Source organism: Rhipicephalus microplus, chromosome 4, assembly GCF_043290135.1.
Source record: "Rhipicephalus microplus isolate Deutch F79 chromosome 4, USDA_Rmic, whole genome shotgun sequence".
Lineage (NCBI taxonomy): Eukaryota > Metazoa > Arthropoda > Arachnida > Ixodida > Ixodidae > Rhipicephalus > Rhipicephalus microplus.
Genome location: NC_134703.1, coordinates 50,182,309 through 50,204,593, shown reverse-complemented (window position 1 = coordinate 50,204,593; position 22,285 = coordinate 50,182,309). Strand labels below are relative to the sequence as shown.

The 22,285-nt window shown below is 45.7% G+C and overlaps 1 protein-coding gene across 2 annotated transcripts in view; it reads left to right on the top strand.

Moving 5' to 3' along the window:
• LOC142814265 (cell adhesion molecule 3-like) overlaps positions 1–22,285 on the top strand; it is a 195,886-nt gene that overhangs the window by 136,210 nt on the left and 37,391 nt on the right. Inside the window, exons 3-4 of one of the 2 annotated variants that reach the window (XM_075892742.1) lie at positions 7,835–7,918; positions 21,976–22,100. In XM_075892742.1, coding sequence (XP_075748857.1) covers positions 7,912–7,918; positions 21,976–22,100 — 132 coding nt within the window. In that variant the 5' untranslated portion in view covers positions 7,835–7,911. The remainder of the gene's footprint in view (positions 1–7,834; positions 7,919–21,975; positions 22,101–22,285) is intronic. The other variant, XM_075892743.1, reaches the window with a different exon arrangement.

Here is a 22,285-nt window from a genome sequence, read left to right as displayed (position 1 = left end):
ACGTCATAAGTGTACCAACAAACCCCTTTGAATGATTAGCTAACCGATGCACAATACAAAACCAGTGATACATCTCTGACCCATAAAACTCTGACTTACAAAGATATACGTCAAGACCACATACAAAGATCTTCAGAAGTTTCCAGGCCGCTATTTCTTGTAATGCAATGGTATCGCGGCCTGGGAACTTTAGAACACCTTCGTACGTACGCAGTATCAGTAGTACATTGGGAAGAAAAATCGTAGTTGAAATTTGTGCGGTAAAATTATATTGGAAACGTCAAAAAAATTTGTGAGCAGCTTGCACTAGTGGCACAAGGCTAGCGAAGAAACGAAGATGATGGCCACTTGGCTATTCCAGATTTGCCTCCGGCACACCAAGAATTATTCGTGTTCCGAGCCTTCGGGAAACGCGTCGTGAAGCATGCGAGACCCAGCGAATGCTTCTCAATATTTTGCACCGAGCCACCGAGCATATGGCCTAGCTGCCCGGCTAATTGATTGATTGATATGTGGGGTTTAACGTCCCAAAACCACCATATGATTATGAGAGACGCCGTAGTGGAGGGCTCCGGAAATTTTGACCACCTGGGGTTCTTTAACGTGCACCCAAATCTGAGCACACGGGCCTACAACATTTCCGCCACCATCGGAAATGCAGCCGCCGCAGCCGGGATTTGAACCCGCGACCTGCGGGTTAGCAGCCGAGTACCTTAGCCACTAGACCACCGCGGCGGGGCAGCTGCCCGGCTATGCTCAGCGCACAGACGCTCGCGTCCGTGGCAGACGCAGCACGCGTCGTCTCGGCTTGACGCCGTGCCGTTTTTGCTATACTGCATACGTTGCACAATGTTCCCGTCTAGCCGCCGCATAGAGCCACAAACTTTTTTAGCGAACCTCCCCGTTCTTACAAGCTTCAGAAAAAGGTTACAACTGCGTGAATGTGACGCCACGTAAGAAACAAACTCGCACACACGAAGCGCAACGTGTGTGTGTGCATCTTTCTATGTTTGTTGCATGGTGTCTTATTCGCGCAGGTGTAACCGTTTTCTGAAAAAATGACCCAACAAGCCCAACAACATGTCATTCAACAAGCTTCGCTTGAAAACGTGCCTCACCTGTTATCTCACGCACGAATACGCCGACGCAGCCGACATTGACGAAAGCACGGGACGAAAGCGACAAAAGCTTCTCGCTGTCAGTCATGCATGGGCTTGTCGCTGGGTGGATGGTGTTTATGACAGTACGGCTGAAGAAAAATAATCGCGTAAGGTGTGTTGAATAAATTGTTTCTATGTATAAAGAACATACCAAATTTGGGCGTATAATTGTTATTTTGTGAAAACAATTCTGTTGCAGTGATTATAACTGTTTTTTTTTTGCGCTTGCGTCCTCTGACGTTTGGTGAGAGCACTAGTTCGTTACGTAGTCGTGACGCACTTCCTGAGGCCAGGTTTCGCTGAGTGTCCTCTCTTGTATTTTCCTTTCTCTATGGTAACGCGCCTTATACCCCCTCCCCCTTCGCTGGCTTCTCCGCTCTCCTCGCTCGCTGCAGCTGCGCGCGCACCCCTCTCTCTCGCGCGCCCGCCTTCTCTCTCAGTCTCCCGTCGAGAGCGGGTCGTGCGATGGATGTCCCGGAGGCAACGCTACCGTCAACAACGAAAGCAGTACAACCGAATGCCAGCACTGCACCCGTCGTTGGAGGTGACGGTACCGCGGTGGTTTCGCCGACGTTGGAAGACAAGGCGGCGCTGCGAAGGGCTCGTGAGACCGAACGTAAGCGGGCGAAGCGTGCAGCGGATGCCGAACTGCGTGCTCGCGAGGTCGAGTGCAAGCGGGCGAAGCGTGCAGCGGATGCCGAACTGCGCGCTCGCGAGGCCGAGGACAAGCGGGCGAAGCGTGCAGAGGATGCCGAACTTCGCGCTCGCGAGGCCGAGGACAAGCGGGCGAAGCCTGCAGCGGATGGTGAACTGCGCGCTCGCGAGGCCGAGATGAGGCGTCAGCACCGAGCCGCCAACGCGGCCCAAGTAGCGGAACGACAACGCGTCAGGCGGAGAAGGGCGATGAAGGCCGGCGTCAAGACGCCGCTCGCAATCGTCAACGGCGAGTGGATGTTCCCGAAGCCGTTCCAGCCAGTGAACGTGCCGCGCGGGAGAAGGTGCGAGCCCTGCACTTTGCTCGTCCGGACGCGTCGTGAAGTGTAAATAAATAATACTTCGTATATAATGTATCTGTGTACAAATGCTTCATGACAAACAACACTTAAATTCATTAATTACACTTTAATCATCATCATCAGTAATAAAACTCCCAAGCATTTCCCCGAGGGTGAACATGGTTAAGTGCGAATGCACGGGGTGATGCTATGAGTGGGAGTAAAGTTAAAATCCGTTGGCATTCGCCAGTGAGTTAACGTAAACTCCCCCGTGTGATCAAATTGCGATTCCCAGGAACCATTACACCATAAAGGCACCATAGTGTGATTAATAAATATAATAGTGCGAATTAATAAATACCCCTCATAGCATCACCCCGTGCATTCGCACTTAACCATGTTCACCCTCGGGGAAATGCTTGGGAATTTTTAGCTCAACAATACTAAACTGGTGCTTTTTTCACCTGACAGATTTTGCGCTCAGTATTATTGAGTATACAGTATACCAACTAGCGCAAACCCTCACATTGTAGCGTTTCAGGTTGTCTCAAATCACAGAAAGATATACGTTTTCAAACCGTAAAATCTGAAAAGACGTAAAACAATTAGCAGTATATCCACGGAGTGAATGATGGAGAGTAGGGCGAAGCATTCGTCCGTCCGTTCGTTCTTGCTTCCGTCCGTCCGTCCATGCGTCCGTCTGTGTGACCGTTCATGCGTCCGTCCACCCGTCCGCGCGTGCGTCTGTTCGTGCGTCCGTCCCTGCGTCCGTTCCTGCGTTCTTCTGTACGTGTTGAACAATAAAAAATAGTGCTCAATGTACATGCCTATGGCTGCTAATGTGGAATGAGAGACAGGAGCATTCGGCTTTTAGTTAACGCGCACGCTGGGATCCCCATAAGCAGCCGTTGGCATGTACATTGAGCACAATCTTACAAGAAAAGTTTGCTACGTTATACTCGCTGGATGTAACCTCCTTAGTTTTAGAAAGGTTTAGCGAGCGTTGAGCCGCAGTGCCATGAATACAATGAACTAGGATATACCATGAATGAACTCGAGGTGGTCAAAGGTGGAAAGTAGATACGAAACGCGAGCCGTAAGAAAGTAGAAGCCGAATTCTCCTGTCTCTCATTTCCCATTAGCAGCCATTGGCATGTACATTGAGCACTATCTGATAGGAAACGGTTGCTTCGTTATACTCGCTGGGCGTAACCTCCTTGGTTTTAGAAAGGATTAGCGAGCGTTGGGCCGCAGTGCCATGAATACAGTGAACTAGGATATACCATGAATGAACTCGAGGTGGTCAAAGGTGGGAAGTAGATACGAAACGCGAGCCGTAAGAAAGTAGAAGCCGAATTCTCCTGTCTCTCATTTCCCATTAGCAGCCATTGGCATGTACATTGAGCACTATCTGATAGGAAACGGTTGCTTCGTTATACTCGCTGGGCGTAACCTCCTTGGTTTTAGAAAGGATCAGCGAGCGTTGGGCCGCAGTGCCATGAATACAGTGAACTAGTATATACCATGAACTCGAGGTGGTTAAAGGTGGGAAGTAGACCCGAAGCGCAAGCCGTAAGAAAGTGTGCGTGTGCCACCTCTCGTTTAGTCCTTGGAATGTCCGCTGAATGGTGGTGCTTCTATATGGGGAATATATGATGAAAAGATGCAAGATGGTGGTACTTGGAGTGTTGAATAGATGGACGAACGGACACACAGACAGGTGCATGTATGGACGCATGGACGGACGCAGGGGCGGATGCATCGACGAACGCAGGGACGGGCGCACGAACAGACACACGCACGGGCGGGTGGATGGATGCATGGACGGTCACACAGACGGACGCATGGACGGACGGAAGCAAGAACGAATGGACGGACGAATGCTTCGCTCCACTCTTTATCATTCACTCCGTGGATATGCTGCCAATTTTTTTCTTCCTCGTTCGTTGTGCCAGCTACGAGGACAACAGCTGCGCTCGACGCATGAAGAACAAAACTTTATTTGCGTTAAAGACTGCGTTGCCGCTAAAACAAGGCAACGTCGCGTAGTGGGGCTCCTATTCCAATGCACCGCTGTCTCTCGCCATCATTTCAGCCCTCATGACTAGCCTCCGCTGGTTCTCAAGGACGGGGCTGGACAGCATTGCCTCCCACATCTCTCTGCAGTTGTCCCCCTCCTGTTTTTCGTATTGTGCCGTACAATCCCACGTCATGTGGTAGAGCGTCGGTATGTTTCCACACCATGGACTGTGTATGCTGCGGGGTAGTGTGTATGCAATCTGCGGATGTTTATGTATATGTTAGTTTAGAGTCGGCGTAACGTCCCAGAGTCCATCGCCGAAACGTTTTTGTGTGGTGCTGGGTAATGTCTCCGCAAACCTCGGTAATGAACGGGCGCCTAAGAGCTTTGAAAATGAAAGGATTCTGTGGCCTAAGGTGTCGTGTATTAGCAACATTCTACCAAAGAGGTTCAAAATTAATAATGACGGTCACTGCATTGCCTCGCAGGAGCACTACTGTACTGGAAAATGACGACTTGCTTTCAGTTGGTCGCAACAGACGTGCTGACATAGCTTACCTGGCCACGTCGCGTAATACGAAAAGTATCCACGTTTTCTTATTCGTTCCACCTGGCACTGAGTGAATAAGCTTATGTAGTGTCGATTGCTATAGCAGGCTCTGCAGACCGTTCGTTAAACCGGATTATTTTTGGACGCTGTTCAGTGATTGTCCCTAGTTGAGGTTGAAGTTCAGGCGGAATCAGTGCTACTCTTCATCAACAATAAGTTCTATGATTTGCTGGAGAAATCCTGAAACTAGGAAAGCAATGCCCCAAACATTTCTCTTTACGATGGAATCATCGGAAAAAAACATTCGATGTGCGTAGAAAAACAACAGAGATAAGGGAGAACTAAAGTAGTTTCCCCGGGCACGCTTGTGAATAGATGGATGGATATAGCATCGGAAAGTAATCACGAGCTCGTTAGTGCGTCCTCGTTGCGTATCTTCCGAGGTTTTCGATTGAGCGATGACGAATGCTGAAGTATTATTTCCTCGGCGAGCTTCGGTATCGCGGGAATGACCTGTTCCTCATGCGAACGGGGATGCACAGATGCACGCAAGCACGACCACCTCATGCACGCACAGCCTACACGAGTGTTCATCACGCACCCAATCAACGTGATGATACGCGCCCGCATGATGTTGTCGAAGTGTACATGTAAATAGAAATACGCGTACCTGTAGTCAACGCACTGGCCGCCTTGCTTTCTTTTTTGGCACTGCTACGTGATTCATTTGCTTGTCTGCATACGGAAAACTTGAGACTTGTGCTTTAGCATCAGAGCTTGTTGAGAGATCAAGAAAGTGTGTGTTGCGTACACAAGTGCTTCATTCTTCGTTTATAATTTTTTATATTTACATTATCTGACGATACTCAGTCCGATAATCACCCTATTACGAGGCCAGCGTTTTACTTTTTTATTATTGTGTACATATGGTAATGCAACCGTTCTCACAGTACTTTTTTTCTCCTTCTTTACTATCACCCTTTTAAATATTAAGCAGACGAATATATACTATAGCGGAACATTCTTATTTTACCCAAATAACCTTCTCTTTTGGAAAAAGTATACATACGTTTTGTATCGTTTTGTCTTTCATATTGTTCAACGCAAACGTGGCAACCAACTGCAACAAGTCATTCAAATTATTAGGAAGCAGCCGCGCCTTTTACGAGTGTGATGTCGGCGAAAATGTGCCGAAACTGAACAATCCAACATCAAAGCAGACACGTAAATCGAAATCGAACGCCGTAATTGCCAAATATGTCGAACGCAGAGTGTACTAGGAACATACGAGAGAAACCTAAACTTCAACGAGGATAACAGGTGCTGTTTGCATGGCGGAACATTGATACGTTTGAGATGGCGAAGGCTCAACTTACGGGCAACATTTGCATCCCTCGAACTATACGTACTCTGGATATGACATATCTTCTCTCTCACAGGAAGCGCAGTCCTCCGTTAACTGCACCTGAATAGTCGAAGTTCTCCAGTTTCACAGTTTCTTTGCTTGATAACGTTCTAGCGGAATCTCGGTAAAACATGCAAACTACAAATTGCAATAACACGGCCTAGAGCGACAAAGAAGAGGTAGACTCTGGGCGGTGCAACGACCCCTGTAAACTGTTGCCAGTGCTCGAGTACCTTACTTGTGCCTTGATATTTTATAATGCCATTGTAATTATTTTATGTGCTGGGTTTGCCACATGTGTAGTTGTGCGAAAGTCCGCTGTCGTGTCGTCTATTTTCGTGCAACGGCTGACGCTGACGTTTCGTTCTTTGCCCGTCTCGACTTCGCTATGCTGTTTCAGGAACGTTGTGTGTGCCTTTATTCCCCTATGTTGGGCCCCGCTTGGGAGTCAAGTCTCAAGAGAAACGAGACGACAAAGGAAACGCAGTACCTTGTTGTGCGGGTAAATTGACTCTTGTGGCATTGAATGACTGTATTGGGAGCCTTCCTGTTCAGGCATAGTAGCAAGATGTTTGCGTCTCCCTAACGCTGCGGGCATCGAGCCATAACTCGGGTTTAGAACTCTCTGCACTTCCCTTTGACCTTTGCTCGCAAGAGAGATTCTGTTGTGACAGGCATCACGCGAGGAAAGCTCGAATCAGCAGGAAGCTACCGCATCGGTGTTCGCTTCGGGCATCGTCAATCGAAAGTAAAAAAAAAAAAGCGTCCACCCATGAGAACAATCAGATCATATTTGCTTATTCTATAGTGTACAGGTAGTACAGAAAAGGCAAACATATTACTAGTTGTGCATTGTGCTCTTGCTAAGCCTCGTCATGGCAGGCGCCGTGAAACAGTGGCGTAGCCAGAATATATATGTACATAATGAAGAGAGGCTCAGTTTTCATTTATGTGTATCCATGCGTACGTCTATATATATATATATATATATATATATATATATATATATATATATATATATATATATATATATATATGTGTGTGTGTGTGTGTGTGTGTGTGCGCATATATGACACATGCAAATATTTAATGATCTCGAAATTGGAGGTGGGTCAACCCGTGCTCCTGGTGAAGCCATTGCCGCTGACATTGAGATGTTTAACGTGACAAAACGTGAAGTTGCAGAATTTTTTTTTTCGAGGAAGATCATTTGGTAAGTCATCAGTGGACCTGCCCACAAAAGAAACAAAGCACGCAAGTTGGCAAACAGCTTCACTTAAGTAACATACCCCTATAAGCCTAATGTGACTCGGACTGGTATGCGTTAACACTTCTCAGTGGTGAATATGACGTGGTTCTTCACTATACAGCCAGTCTTTACTTTCAGTATGCCCAGCATCAGCATTACCTTGTTGTTTTTGTTGCCTTAGCGTAAATTGCTTTTACGAGTTTGTAACATTGGGTGTAAAGAATACCAAATAGAACTGGCTAACGGGCTTGTTAAGTTATACGTGGAAGTCTAATGAGCGTACGCGTCGAAATGAGTCAAAGTTGAGCAGCAATAGGACAAGAGCTGTTCTGTATAGGTTTGTTAAACCTGCTGGAAACCTAGTAGAACAAGTGATCATATTAGTCTGTACCTCTTTGTCTAATAAAAAGAAATATAATAGTCTATTGTGCGCTTGTCATTTTCTTTTTTATCAGGAAATGTGTGAAGTCACCTGCTGTGTTGCTACGTCGGCATTAATAACGTGAAAACCAACAAATTTTACTTGGAGGACATGTCAAGTGAGTTCGAATACAGTATGTTTGTTTGATATTACGTCATTCCGAAAGTAAGAGTTATGTGTTTTCAATTAAAAAATTCCAAATAATTCACAGCTTGATAACAGCAAACCACACGCAAAACCTGTGTGTAATTTGCCCATCATTTTCATTATATGAAATAACGTGAGTATTAAGTTACAGTGCAATTATATATTTGTTAGTTATGAATGTTAATGTATAAATGTTTTTTGCAATATAAATGCTGAAAGCGGCGCAAGTTTTTATTTTGCTTACTTTGACTGTGCGCGTAATCAGGCAGCTGATTGGCAGTGTCGTTCACAAGTTAAAATTTGTTTAGTAATATACTCTCATCATCACAGTGAATTCTGAGTGCAATGCACGTTTCCTTTTCTGCAGTGTTAATGTTACGGTGCCCCTCATTTACCGAGATGTCTACTTTTTTTTATTATACCACAACTTATTATTCAAGATGTTTGTTAGCTTTATAAAATATTATACAATTGAATACGTAAAAATCGCAATGCACAATAGCGAACTTCTCTTTTTTTTTCTCATATGCTCCAATGTTAAATCGTGAGTGTAATAGTTCTGTATAAAGAACTAGTTACGATGTAAATCCACTGCCTCAGTAGTAAAGTAAACACTTCTGAATAAAATTCACTATACAGCATTGTTCGTAAAAATTCCCAGCATGTGTATGACCTTTCTTTCTTCGCCCCGCCACGGTGGTCTAGTGGCTAAGGTACTCGGCTGCAGACACGCAGGTCGCGGGTTCGGACCCCGGCTGCGGCGGCTGCATTTCCGGTGGAGGCGGAAATGGTGTAGGCCCGTGTGCTCAGAATGGCGTGCACGTTAAAGAACCCCGGGTGGTCGAAATTTCCAGCGCCCTCCACTACGGCGTTTCCCATATACATATGGTGGTTTTGGCACGTTAAACCCCACATATAAATAATCATCAACCTTTGTTTCTTCAAAAGCAAACAGAATGCCATCTAGTTCACCCATCTATAATCATGTATTCTGTTGCGTTAGGCAATTGTCACGTCTAGTCCCCCCTACTTTTATTTCTTTTTCATTACGCAGTTTATTCCAGCGTAATGTATTACCTCCTCCTTTTCATACATGCTATGACAGCCACATAACTTGCGTGTGTACTTTTACTGCTTTTGTTTGTTTGTTTGTTTGTTTACTTGCATACCTGCTTGTTTGTTTCCTTCTTCGTTGGGTTTAATTTCATGTAGACAACTAAAATAATCATGCGTCACAGGCAAGCTATAAACAGTGTTAAAATGTAGGTCTCCTCAGCTAGCTCTTGTCTGAGCAAGAGTTCCGATGGTCCCAAGTGACAAAAATAAAAACCTTGTACATTTTCTCAAACGTGCGAAAGTGGATGAGGTAAACAGACTTTTAGTTATGTGCGTGGTGGGTTTAAAATTTTGATAGAAATTCTGCTTCCGTTGAAAAGCGAAAAGCCCAAGATTTACCTACAAGCACACATTTACCTACAACTGGTACTGGCAAAACAAGAAAGTGTTCATCGTAGAATAAAATAAAAAAAGTTTTGTTAGCGTTCGGATTTGGCGCAAAAAAAAAAAAGGCTTCGTTTACAGTTAACTCGTCTCCTAGCGCTTCACATTTCGGCTTATCTTGCTTTGTTAGAATGAGACTGCGCGTGACGTGTGTGCTTCTTATTCGCAGATGGCGTAGCAGCACTTTCTTAACACGTTCCTGGTGTGTCCAAGATTTCTATTTGTTTAACACGGGTTTTTATAGGTGTAGTTTGTTAGTGGATTCATCGTTTCACGCAGACTAATTTTTGCTTCAGTTCACTATTTACGAACATCGTGCACACTTTAGGAGGTTCTGACGGGTCTCGTAACTCATGAGAATTCATTATTCTACCAAAACATTCGATATAAAAAAGATACATCTTAATAAGCAGCGTTGGATGGTCCTGATGCGGTGGCCTTTATTAAATTCGGTGTAATATCCCCAAGTGGCCTCGCGGCGTTTCTTGAACCAATAACTGTAAATACTCTTAAAGCGCCTGTGTATATGTTGGTATTTGTTCATTCTTCCCGTAGTATTTCTTCTTTGGATGTAGACATGTCGAAACATTCCGTAGTGAAAATGGATGTACCCTGTGAAAGCAACGATGTTTCTTTAGTGGTACTCCGTAGGTTTGTTCGCTTGTAGTTTTGTTATAGTGTACATGTGTCAAAACAGAACTATTGCTGCTTCTTCCGTAGTGGAGTGTACAAAGTACTCTGAATCTTTCACTGCTTTTTCGAAGCCACCATTGTCTGGGAAATGAGAGCACTTAGTAGTCTGCACGGGACGGCTTACTGCTCTCCCATAGATGAGTACGAAGTACTCAACAGACATTTTCCGTACACATTTCCCCTCGCCCATCATGAAAGCGTTCGTGTTTCCACCTAGTCTGCTCTAGGGATGGAAGCCCAGAGTAAGCCTCTAGATGCACTTCTCAATAATTAGGTTTCGTTTTAGGGGCGAAGCTCTTTATAACCGCACCCATTCATCCCTCATAGCTGTTTTAGTATGTAACAGGTATAACATTTTGAACTGCAAGGTGGTACTGGTGAGAGATTTCTTCAGTGCGTTGTTGAACAATAAAAAATAGTGCTCAATGTACTTACCAATGACTGCTAATGGGGATTGAGAGACAAGAGCATTCGGCTTTTAGCTAACGCGCACGCTGCGATCATCATTAGCAGCCGTTGGCATGTACATTGAGCACTATCTGACAAGAAAGGGTTGCTACGTTATGCTCGCTGGGCGTGAGTGAGTGAGTAACAACTTTATTAGTCGAAGGGGTGAGGGGTAAGGGAGGCTAAGCCACGAAGGCTGCCAGGCTGTGTTTCTCGATGACTTCTTATCTCCTTGGTTTTAGAAAGCATTAGCGAGCGTTGGCCGCAGTGCCATGAATACGATGAACTAGTATATACCTTGAATTCGAGGTGGTTAAAGGTGGGAAGTAGACCCGAAGCAAAAGCCGTAAGAAAGTGTGCGTGTGCAATTTTCGTTTAGTCCTTGGAATGTCCGCTAGCTGGCGGGGCTTCTATATGGGGAATATATGATGAAATGATGTGAGATGGTGGTACTTGGAGTGTTGAATAGATGGATGAACGGACACGCAGACAGATGCATGGATGGACGCATGAACGGTTGCAGGGGCGGATGCATGGACGAACGCAGGGACGGACGCACGAACAGACACAGGCACGGACGGGCGGATGGACGCATGGACGGTCACACAGACGGACGCATGGATGGACGGAAGCAAGAACAAATGGACGGATGAATGCTTCGCCCCACTCTCCATCATTCACTCCGTGGATATGCTGCCAACTTTTTTTTTAGGGGGGGGGGGGGGGGCGTTCAAAGCTTTTCAGGCTCGCACGACATCCGTTGTCGCCGTCGTCGTCGTAGCTTCCCGTCGGACCGAAATACAGCTGTGTAATACTATAGTAATAGAGCTATATTAGGGTGCATACGGTTTTTAATTAGACCGTACTCTGTCCGCCCACCTCACCGTCCGCGCATCTGCTCGTCACCCCCGGAAGCTTTTCAGGCCTGCGCGTGACGTGACGTGACGTCGACGACGTCACATCGCGCCGGCCGCCCTTCGCTGGGTGGCTGCGCCAGCCGCGGGCGCTTGCCGCGCGCGCCCTTCACGCCTACTGACTCAGGCGAGGTTCCTTGACACCATGTCGGCACGATTTATCAAGGTATCGATTGATTGTATGGTTTAACGCGCCGACGCAACGCAGGCGATGAAGCGCGCCGTAGGGGAGGGCTCAGAATTAACTTTGACTACCTGGGAATCTTTATTGTGTGCCGAAATCTCGTACACACGGGCGTTTTTGCTTTTCGCCTCCATCAGAAATGCGGCCGCCGCAGCCGAGTATCGAAACCGCGCCCTAGTGCTCAGCAGCGCAACGCCTTAGCCACTGAGCCACCGCGGCGGGGGAACTTATGAAGGTATCAAGAAATAAAGAATATCGTGAATGGAATAATGCATATTTATTTATCACAGCCAGACGCCGTCTGTACAAATATCACAGTGCGCATTGTTCTCGGTCCGGGCAGACGACAGGCAACACAAGATGTCGCCCTTAATGCTGAAAATATGCCAAAAGTACAAAACACAATATCTTGTACATAAAACTCAGAAAACAAAACAGATTGTAACAGCGAAAACATCCCAAGCTTTGGAACAGAAAAAGCACACTTTCATTTAAATTGTAAGTTAGAGGAAAACATACCATTTGTTTATCATAGTAGCAGTAGCAACACAAGGCATCAGGTTCAAATACTTGCCAAAAAATACAATACATAAGAACACTGGTGACTAAATTGTGGTCCACAGCATGATAAATGACAGAAAGAAAAGTAATTGTACTGCCACAGGTAGGTGCATGTCCTAGGGAAAAAAATCAAACAAAAATCTAAGAAAAAACAAATCACAGCGCACAACCTGTCTGTACATAGAGTGCACAAGGAAAGTGTACACAGCTCAGGTACCAAAACGGACTGTACAACTGCTACAGTAGGCACCGAGGCAGTTCGAGTTTAAAAAAAAAGAAAAAAGAGTACAGCACTTTTAAAAGCTAACAACTTTTAAAGAGATACAAAACTGGAAACAAGACTCATTTTACATAAGGCAGAAGTATACCATGGAAATCAAGTCATGACTATGCAATCAAATACACTCAGTGCAGTTTCACAAGAATAAATGTGAAGAGAAAGACGCGACGCTTGGAAAATTACTTTCCAAGAAAAATTCGGGCCTTTCTATTTTTCGCCTTCTGATCTTTTTCAATGCGTAAAAGATAGTTCCTTTGCTTGCACAAGTTGTTGAGCATTATATTTGCTGCACAGTTTGCAACCAATGTGATCAGGAGCTCGTAGGTGTGCCCGTTTTCACACGTATCTATGTCCTCAAGTATTGGCAGAGAGTCCAGTGTAAATTGCCGAACGACATTTTTTTTTTTACTTCGGCCCATGGAGAAACTGGGTAGAAGCACTTTCCGTCATGAGCTTTCTAACTACAACCTCCGTGTGCATAACTACTGCGATTACAAGAGCAGAAGGATATTTGAGGCCACCTCAATCCAGTTGTGCGATTAAAGAATGGGTGTCCTCTCCGGTTTCGGCCGTATTTCCGGTAACGACCAACTGCCTCTGGCAGCTTTCACACTTGAGAACTTTCATTGCAGCGTGTGCACAATACCCACCAACATAACCAATCACCGGCATTTGTGCTCTGAGCTCATCAAGGTCAGCATCGCTAACATGAACACTAAAAGAAGTGCCCGCATCCCTGACACTGTCCGTCTCTTCGATGCTTCTGAGATCAACGTTGCTCATCCTTGGAAGGGCATTTTGAAGGCGAATCCTTCCCTCGGTTTCGCAAAGCTGGCGAACAGATATGTGATACTGCCCACCAGCCATATGCCTGTACTGTCCAAAGCGACTCTCGAGGGGATCCGTCTGGACTTTCCCTTGCAGAATGTACCTAAAGTGAAGCTCACTCACGCAGTACTTCACCAATGCCAAAAGGAATTGAGCAGAGAGCCTCAAGGCACTCAATGTCTCCTGGGTAAGTACTCCGGCGTCGTGCCTATAAAATTCCCACACATCGAGCCATGTGATAAAAGCGCTTAGAAAGCTTGCCTTTGGGTCATCTGTGTGGTTTGACATGGGCTCTTCGTAAACATTACGGTGATGGAAGCCCTTACTAGGTGTCTTTACATTGACAATGCTCCACCAACGAAGAATTATTTTGATGAACTCGGCGGTTGCTGTAGCATGTTGAAAATCAGTATGACCCTTGCGAGCAGCCAGGGCTTTGGCTACGTGTGGATTAAAAACCTGAAGTACGAGTTTGACGTCCTGTCGTTCAAAGCTGCTTGGATTTAGAGCTTTTGACGTCAAGCCATACCCAGACTTGAGAAGCAGGGGTGACTCCTCTTTATGCAAATCTCTCAAATGCTTAAATGAAGCAGTCACCTTGCATTCGGGATGAACTTCATTGTTCGATGCTCGAAGCGTGGGTAGAAAAAGCAAGTTCCAGCATTTTTCTGGTTAAGCCAGTTATTTCTTACGCATTTAAATAGTTGTACAGCATCCACCACGTAAAATAACGGCTGATCTGGGTCTGCCGGATGCGGGTAAACAGGGCTTAGCTTTGGTTCTGGCAGAAACATCTTCATTGCCTTCCTGTTTAGCGAGCTATTGTCACAGACAACGGCTATGACTTTGTATCCAATTTCTTCTAAGCCCAAGATCACCTTCTTCAGCATGCAATGAAGATCTTCACCCTGTAAGCTTTTTACCGGAAGAATGTGCGCCACCTCCTTGAATGCGCTCAGCAAACTTTGTATCATAAACACGTGCATCGATGTGGCCGCTTCGTTGGAGTTAACTGCTGCACCACATATGTTCCCACCTTTGTAATCTAAACAAGGTTTGATATGAATTTCGTCAAGAATCAGCGTCACAGTGTGTTCATGTGGCTGCAGATGTTTGAATGTCTGAGACACATACTGAAGGAAAGTGTCGTCAGAAGAATCAACTTGTGGGCACATTTGAATAGACGAGCACACATTTCTAATAGTGCTTGGGTGGGGCAAAGTTAGTGTACCTGTGCTTCTCAAGAACTTGTAGGCATGTGGTGATATTGTACGCAAGATGCATGCAAAGACCATCACCTGTGCGCTATACTGAATGCGCTCTGCAGAAAGGAGTAGTAGCTGCTCCTTCATAAAGTTCACCGTCTCTTTCTTGCCTTCATCAATGCTGGCTTCCAATTTGTCCAGAAGAGAATGTATTGCTTGAGCCAGGTGGCGATAAGTGCAGCGCTCCTCAGACAGCATTGACAGGTTGTTCAAAATTTCCAACAAGAAACTTACTTTTCGAACTGAGTCTGGTACAACAGCGCTACCAAGGTTCTTGATGGGTGAACCTTGATAGCAGGCAAAGACTTCAAGGTTTGCAAACACGGTCAATGACACATTCAAAGAAGGTTCACGATAGTCGATAATATTCAAAAACACGTAGCACTTTTCTTTATGAATCACAGTCCACTTCGGAGACACTGACACCCTTGCAGGCGAGCCCTTAGTTCTTCAAGGGACGAAAACCGGTCTCGTTCTTGCTCCGCTTCATATGACGCCAGCGACTCTCCCACAGCACGGGCGAGTTGGGAGGCTTCTTGTTGGCTCCTCTTGGCGTCAGGGGTTTCTTTCGTGCTCTGGTCTCGTACTGATAGGTAGGACGGACAGCCGGGAAATACCGTTGGGACAGATCCAGGACGCAACCGTGATACTGGGAGTGCAACTTCAATAACTCTCAACCTTGGATCCGTGTACGATGTCATCTTCTCGATGCATGAAGCGTCGAAATGATCCGCGCACACCTGCACAAATGTTTCAAGAACGTCTGAGACGCCACTTCTCAAAATAAAAAAATGCGCTCCCGTTTGCATGACCGTGTTTACAGTCCGTGTAGCTAAAACAAAGTCTACCTACGTTTCGCAAACATATAAATAAAAGCGCTGCGCTAAGCGGTACAAGCAACATGAAAGGAAACACGGGAGCGTGATGTCACCGCACTCCACGAAGCGCTTCCACCGAGGGCTTGCAAGAATGAACGACACCACGGCACTGTTAGTGAACAAAGCGCCGCTGACCATCCTTGCTGTGAACGTGCCTTTCTGGGCGATTCTCATCAACTGCTGGCGTCAGCGCTTCGCGAGGCCCGGCGGCCACACGCTCAAGTATTTCCCATCATAGGTGATTTCTACCCGAACAAGCAACGACAAGCTAAGAAGAGGAGCATCTCAAATTCTTACCTTAGTGCACGAAGTCAGCACGAAGTCCTTCCTAGGAATGGCGTGTAGCCATTGTTTGAGAGCGTCGGCGTCTTTAGGGAAGGAAAACACTTGTATCTTCTTTCCTGTTTTGTAGTTGCCGGTGCATCCGGGTACACAACACTTATTCGGCATTGTCGCATCACTCCAGCCTCACGCACGGAAACGAAATTGCCGCAAAACAACAACAGAAAGCAACAAACGTGAAACACCGTCAACACCACGCCGCCGAACCGTCACCCCCGCTGCCCGCGCTGCGCTCGCTGCCGCTGCGGCTTCCCCGAGAGTCGGCCGGGCGGAACTGACGTCAGATTGCTGGACGCAGGCCTGAAAACACTTTTCGGGGGTGACGATCTGCTCACCCATACTCTGTCCATCTATCCGTCCATCCGTGCATCCTTCTGTGCGTGTGTTCGTACATTTGTCCATCCGTCCGTCCGTTAATTTGTGAGTTTGTAAATGCCAAAGTGTGTTCGGTGAACGCATGTGCCCATTGAGACGGGGTCCGTCAGAATAAAACTCGATGCGTGCATCTCCATTCTTGCCGAGGGCTGTAGATTTCGATGCAAGGTGCGACCAGCGTCCATCGGTGCGCCCCGACGGCCACCTGGCACCGTCGTAATCTTTTCGTAAGCATTTTAAAAACATTTATTAATAACCCAAGGAGCTTCAATATACCATCAGCATTCACTTCGTAGATCAGCAATCAATTTTTTCGTAGCACACCTGTGTTCTCGTGCAATCGCGGAACAACAGATGTTTCTTCCACTAGGTGTACGAAAGTTCAATAATAAAATGATAGAAAAACTGAAGCGCAACCAGATTTGTAGCACCCAGTTCGCTAGCCTAAAATAAGGGAAGAAGGAAACGAACAGAGATGGGAAGAAAAGTGGAGAGAAAAGTACAAGCGCGAAAGAAAAGCATATAAACATAAAGAAAAGGTAGAGTGGAAGTACTACCGTTGGTACCACTATGGCCCATTCAAAAGTCCACTGCGACGCAAAAAATTCAGTAAGGACTTGGTTGATTTTTTACTCGAAGACAGTTCGTATCAGCATTTGAGCATTAACTGTTCTGACAAGGTTCTGTCGTCAAGGTTGGCTAACACAGCAGCTATAGCGGCAGTAGGCGCGCGCTGTAACGAGGGCAGCGATAAATAGCGTGGTTGATCGTTTCATCGCTGCCGCATTGGCTGTAATCAGCAGTGTCTTCCATGCCTATTCGGGCAGCAAAATACTCGTTGAAAGCGACGCCAAGCCAGAGTCAGCAAAGTTCTGTTGTCTCGAGTCGATAAAATCCAGAAGGAGGCCGAAGTCGATGAGACAGGTCCGTACTGTACCGTATATGGCATGCGTTGCAAACTTCGTGTGTTCCACAGTAATTTTGTTTTCACTAGCAGTCTCTTGAATTTTTATTGCAGCACCTGACCTTGAGAACTAAGACAATGACTTTTGTAGCAGAAACCCTAAGCACAAGGGTCGTTACGTTATAATTTTTAAATCTTGCAGTTCGTGGGTTCGGTGCTGCAAAATATTGCCTTTATTATGAAAATAAAAGGCAACAGCGCGACAGCAAGCTCTCGTTCTCTCTCTTGCGCGCGCGCGTTCATGATAGATAATGCTTTCACAGGAGGGAGTGTCCAGTGCGAAATGGTCTGAGCAGCAAAAGCAGCAGTATACCACAGCCGCTCGTATAGCAGCAGTACATTCCCAAAGCGCTGTCCCTCACTGTGTGAAAGTGCCTCGAGTGACAAGTTTCTGCTGTCTCGTGCCACTCTCGTTTCATCGCAATATAGCGACGTTGCGACACAACGGGGGAGTGGCAAAAGACAAGTTGCGCCTTGTAAAGAGACAACAAAGCTCAGCGTCTCCTCCTGTCCTCTCTGTCGCTTGCGAGACGGAGAATCGCCTAATTGACACCTGGTACCATACTCAATCTAGCGCACCTGTCAAGAGGCGCAGAGAGAAATAGCTGGACAGTCGTCTCAGATACTGTGTGTCATCTGTTGTGTGCCCCAAGCCTCGGCTGTCCCCTTCGGAAAGTCCACATCTATCGGGCGCAAAAAGGGCTTCTGGTAGGACACGTGTGCCTAGCCTTGCCAGATTTGGCCTCGCATTTCTTCTGCGATCAAAATAGTTCGTTGTGAGTGCCTGACTCCGCTGAATTGTGTACCGAGCTAGGAGCGTCACTGGCATTCTGTCCATTTTTTAAAGTTTTATTAATAAGTTGCAAGTAGTTGCTTTAAATAGAGATGTGTTGAGGGGATAATTAAAAGAGCTTCACTTCAGTTGTTTGGAAGAACTGTTGTTTTAAACCACTGTGTTTACATTGAAGCGCATAAAACTCTTATTGACACAAGTTTAAATAACTTTTTCCCACACTTATGAATCCATGAGATTATTCTGCTTTCCTTCTGATTCAGTCAAACACAATTTATCATCTGCGACGTCGATCAGCAAGTCGACCATTAACTACTGAAGCTTACAATGTTTAGCAGCCTATTATTATAATAACATGTGTGCTTTAACGTCCAAACACCACCATATGATTATGAGAAACGCCGTAGTGGATGGCTCCGGAAATTTTCACCACCTGGGGTTCCTTAATAAAGCAGCCTTGTGTGCAGCCCCAAGTCTCTCCAGACGCCACAGTAACTTTCGTAAACGCGCCTAATAAGTGTTGTGAAGGCAATGCCGTACACGAGAATTTTAGGGGCGAAGCTCCTTATAGCAGCACCCGTTCGTCCCTCGTAACTGTTGTAGTGTGTAACAAGTATAACATTTTGACCTCCAAGGAGGTGCCGGTGAGAGATTTTTCTGTGCGTTGTTGAACAATAAAAATTGTGCTCAATGTACATGCCAAGGACTGTTAATGGGGAATGAGAGACCGGAGCATTCGGCTTTTAGTTCACGGGCACGCTGCAATCCCCATTAGTAGCCATTGACATGCACATTGAGCACTATCTGACAAGAAATGGTTGCTACGTTATACTCGCTGGGTGTAACCGCCTTAGTTTTAAAAAGGTTTAGCGAGCGTTGAGCCGCAGTGCCATGAATACAGTGAACTAGTATATACCATGAACTCGGGGTGGTTGAAGGTGGGATGTAGACCCGAAGCGCAAGCCGTCAGAAGGTGTGCGTGTGCCACCTCTCGTTTAGTCCTTGGAATGTCCGCTGGATGGAGATGCTTCTATATGGGGAATATATGATGAAAAGATGCGAGATAGTGGTACTTGAAGTGTTGAATAGATGGACGAACGGACACACAGACAGATGCATGGATGGACGCATGAACCGACACAGGGGCGGATGCATGGACGAACGCAGGGGCGGACGCATGAACAGACGCACGCACGGACGAGCGGATGGACGCATGAACGGTCATACAGACGGACGCATGGACGGACAGAAGCAAGAACGAATGGACGGACGAATGCTTCACCCCACTCTCCATCATTCACTCCGTGGATATTCTGCCAATTGTTTTTTTTTTACGTAAGGGGTTCGCGAGGGTAGAGCGGCTGACTTTGGCAACTTGTAGTTTTGTATCACCCATGACCACGCCCCCCCCCCCCAAAAAAAACAATTCTGAACATTTAGAAGGGGGGGGGGGGTAGGGGGTAGGGAGGAGTCTTTATCTGTCCGCGCACATGAAGGCTTCCTAAGCAGGAACCTTTTTACCCGCCCGCTATATTAAGATCCTAAGCGAAGATATCACTCGATGCCGGATTTTCAGGCACTAATATTCATGTTTTAGGCGCCAAAAAAAAAAGGCAGGCAGAATACAGTTCTGGGTCCGGAAATCGTAAGTATAAGCACAATCAATTTTTACAAACCTCGGAAAATCCGAAGAAAGACGCGCTACGTGTGTCTACGACAAAATAGCAAAAAAAAATTCACAGCATATTCTCGCTGTGAATCATGATGAGTGGGGAAAAACATCGGAGGATTTTATTGTTAAACCACCTGTCATTGCTACCAGCTGTTGCTTTCTAGAAGTTTATTCAACAAGAGCTAGGTTCAACCCCATGAGGCTTCTGAAAGGTCACTTTTGCCCGATAACTTGAACAATGGTCTCAAGCTACCCGACAGCAATATGTGGGGTTAAGTAGTGTTCATAATGGCACCAATTTTAAAAGTAGGCAATTATAGGGCCTTATGCCAAATAAATTAAAAACGCCTAAAAGAGGCGCTTATAAGCACTATAAAACACTATAAAAGCCATTTTAACCTCGAATTTATGTTCATATATCGAATTGGCACGATAAGATCGCAAGGAACAGAATATACATTTTCCTAAAATACGGTTTTTCTCACCTTTTCCACACCTTAGCCATGGTGAAGGCTCAGCAATTGCGTTGAAATTCAGTTTACGAGCCACTAGCATTACTCACAACAACTTTCTGCCGACATTTCCAGAGGACTTGGGAGTGCGTGTACACCAGCTAACCAGGATGAACGGTTGATGTTAGCGTTTCGCAGTAAACGTCAAATTTGCTTTTCAAAGGTAATTGTAGTTAGCACAAAGTGAGAGTCGATTCCGCTCAATTTTTGCGACAACAGGAGCATATTACGTTACTTCCATCGTATTAAAAATATGTATGATAAAATACGTTGTTTTGTTTATCTCTCACTCACCAACTCCCTCCCTCATCACTTAATGAAACGTGACATGAAAGCCAACATAGATTCCTTCGTATGCGAGTACAATCAATAGAACTAGACAAAGTCCAACATGAGGTTTCTACACAGGCGATTTCGCTTTTCGCTGTAACAATGAGGCCCATACCGTGAAGAATCTGAGCACATTACCACAATCTAAAAGAAGAAAAAAAGACAGGCACTTTCACTGAAACAAAACTGAGCATGGATGGCAATCCTGGAACGTTTGGTGCCAACAGACACCAAGTAAATATCGTTGGCTTCTCATCCTTTCGACCCCGATTCAGGCTGGAATGCGAGGCTCTGCAGTAAAAGCCACCGAAAGAATACACATCGTACCAACAAAATAAAAATGAAATCTCTGAGCTGCTCTAAACAAGCAGAAACGGTGTTTTGCCCCGGTTAGAGATCGCAGGGAGAAAACCCAAATCCTAATTTCGGCGTGCTAACCACGGTAATGTGGTGTACTTACGCTTGTTTTGGCTACTGTATAGTTGTGCGCGTTGTTTTGCCTCAACATAAGCCCCAGAACTCATTATGCCATTAGCTTATGCAGCGTTTCTCGGGGCAGCACTTTCCGCGATGCGAACACGGGTAATCTTCAGCAACAGTGGGCGCTTCGTATTATTCCACTACAGTGTGGTGATTACGGCACGGAGGCATTCAGTCTTTTTTTTTTTTTGTCCTGCGCGCTTCGCAATTAGAACCGTGGTAGCAGAGGCACCGACTTTGCATTTCTGTGTATTCTTTGTGTTTCTGCGTATAGTCGTGTTATATGTGTTAGACACTTCTGAGGAACCCTCCTTTAACTATCCACAAAATAGTGGTGCTGCAGTTGAGTGTTGACGTTAGGATTATGATCATATCGAGTTCGCATCTGAGCGCACCTGCGGTACTTACAGGGGCTTGACAAAGCAAGTGTACATAATTTACCTTAGTTTATCATGAAGAAAGCTCTTCAGTTTGTTTCCGCAAACACGGATAATTGGCAATTTTCTCTGAGTGCTTACGAAAAAAAATGGCAGCATATCCACGGGGTGAATGATGGAGAGTCTGATCGTACTTCCATGTCATTTTGAATGCATGGGTCTTCGCGTAAAATTTATTCACGCAAGCATACCACGCACTTTTGCGCAATTACTCTGTTTCGTGCTATACTAAAAAACACCATGTGTGTTAGTTTAGGACACACACCTCTTTAACACCTGGCTGGAACGTTTTGGTTCGTTTATGTACTGGCTAAAATTGTGAAGCACCGTTCTACGGGTGGCCAGAGCATAGTCAAGCGTCGTAAATCTATTTTTTTCCTTCTGGTCTTCTAGTTTCCGCTTGGACACCTTATTGTTTAAGGCGAGAACAAAAATTGATCGATTAATTAATTTATTGATTGGTTGATATATTGATTGATTTGAACACTAAAGAAAATTCAATTTGGTTTTCATCTTGATTTCTTCCATCATCAACACCAGCGGTTTTTGTTTGTTTCTCGCCCTTGGTTTCAGCATCAGCACAAGGAACTACAGAAGCCCTGCTGACCGCTGTGATCTGTACCATTCTCTCGGTGTCGGTAACAGCTGCGCCTGGCTCAGGAGGTGTGACTGCAAATAACGTCGAGCCACCGGAGAAGGTAAGTCAAAAGAAAAAGAAGAAATTATGATGTGAGGAATCTGTGATCCGCAAAAAATTGGGGGTGAGAGTGAGCTATACTAAGTTGTAGAAAATTCAGAGTGGTTAAACAGAATAAAAATCATTTCCACTGCCCTACCCTGCGAGATAGCGTCATTTTTGAGACTGGAACAATAAAAAAAACAT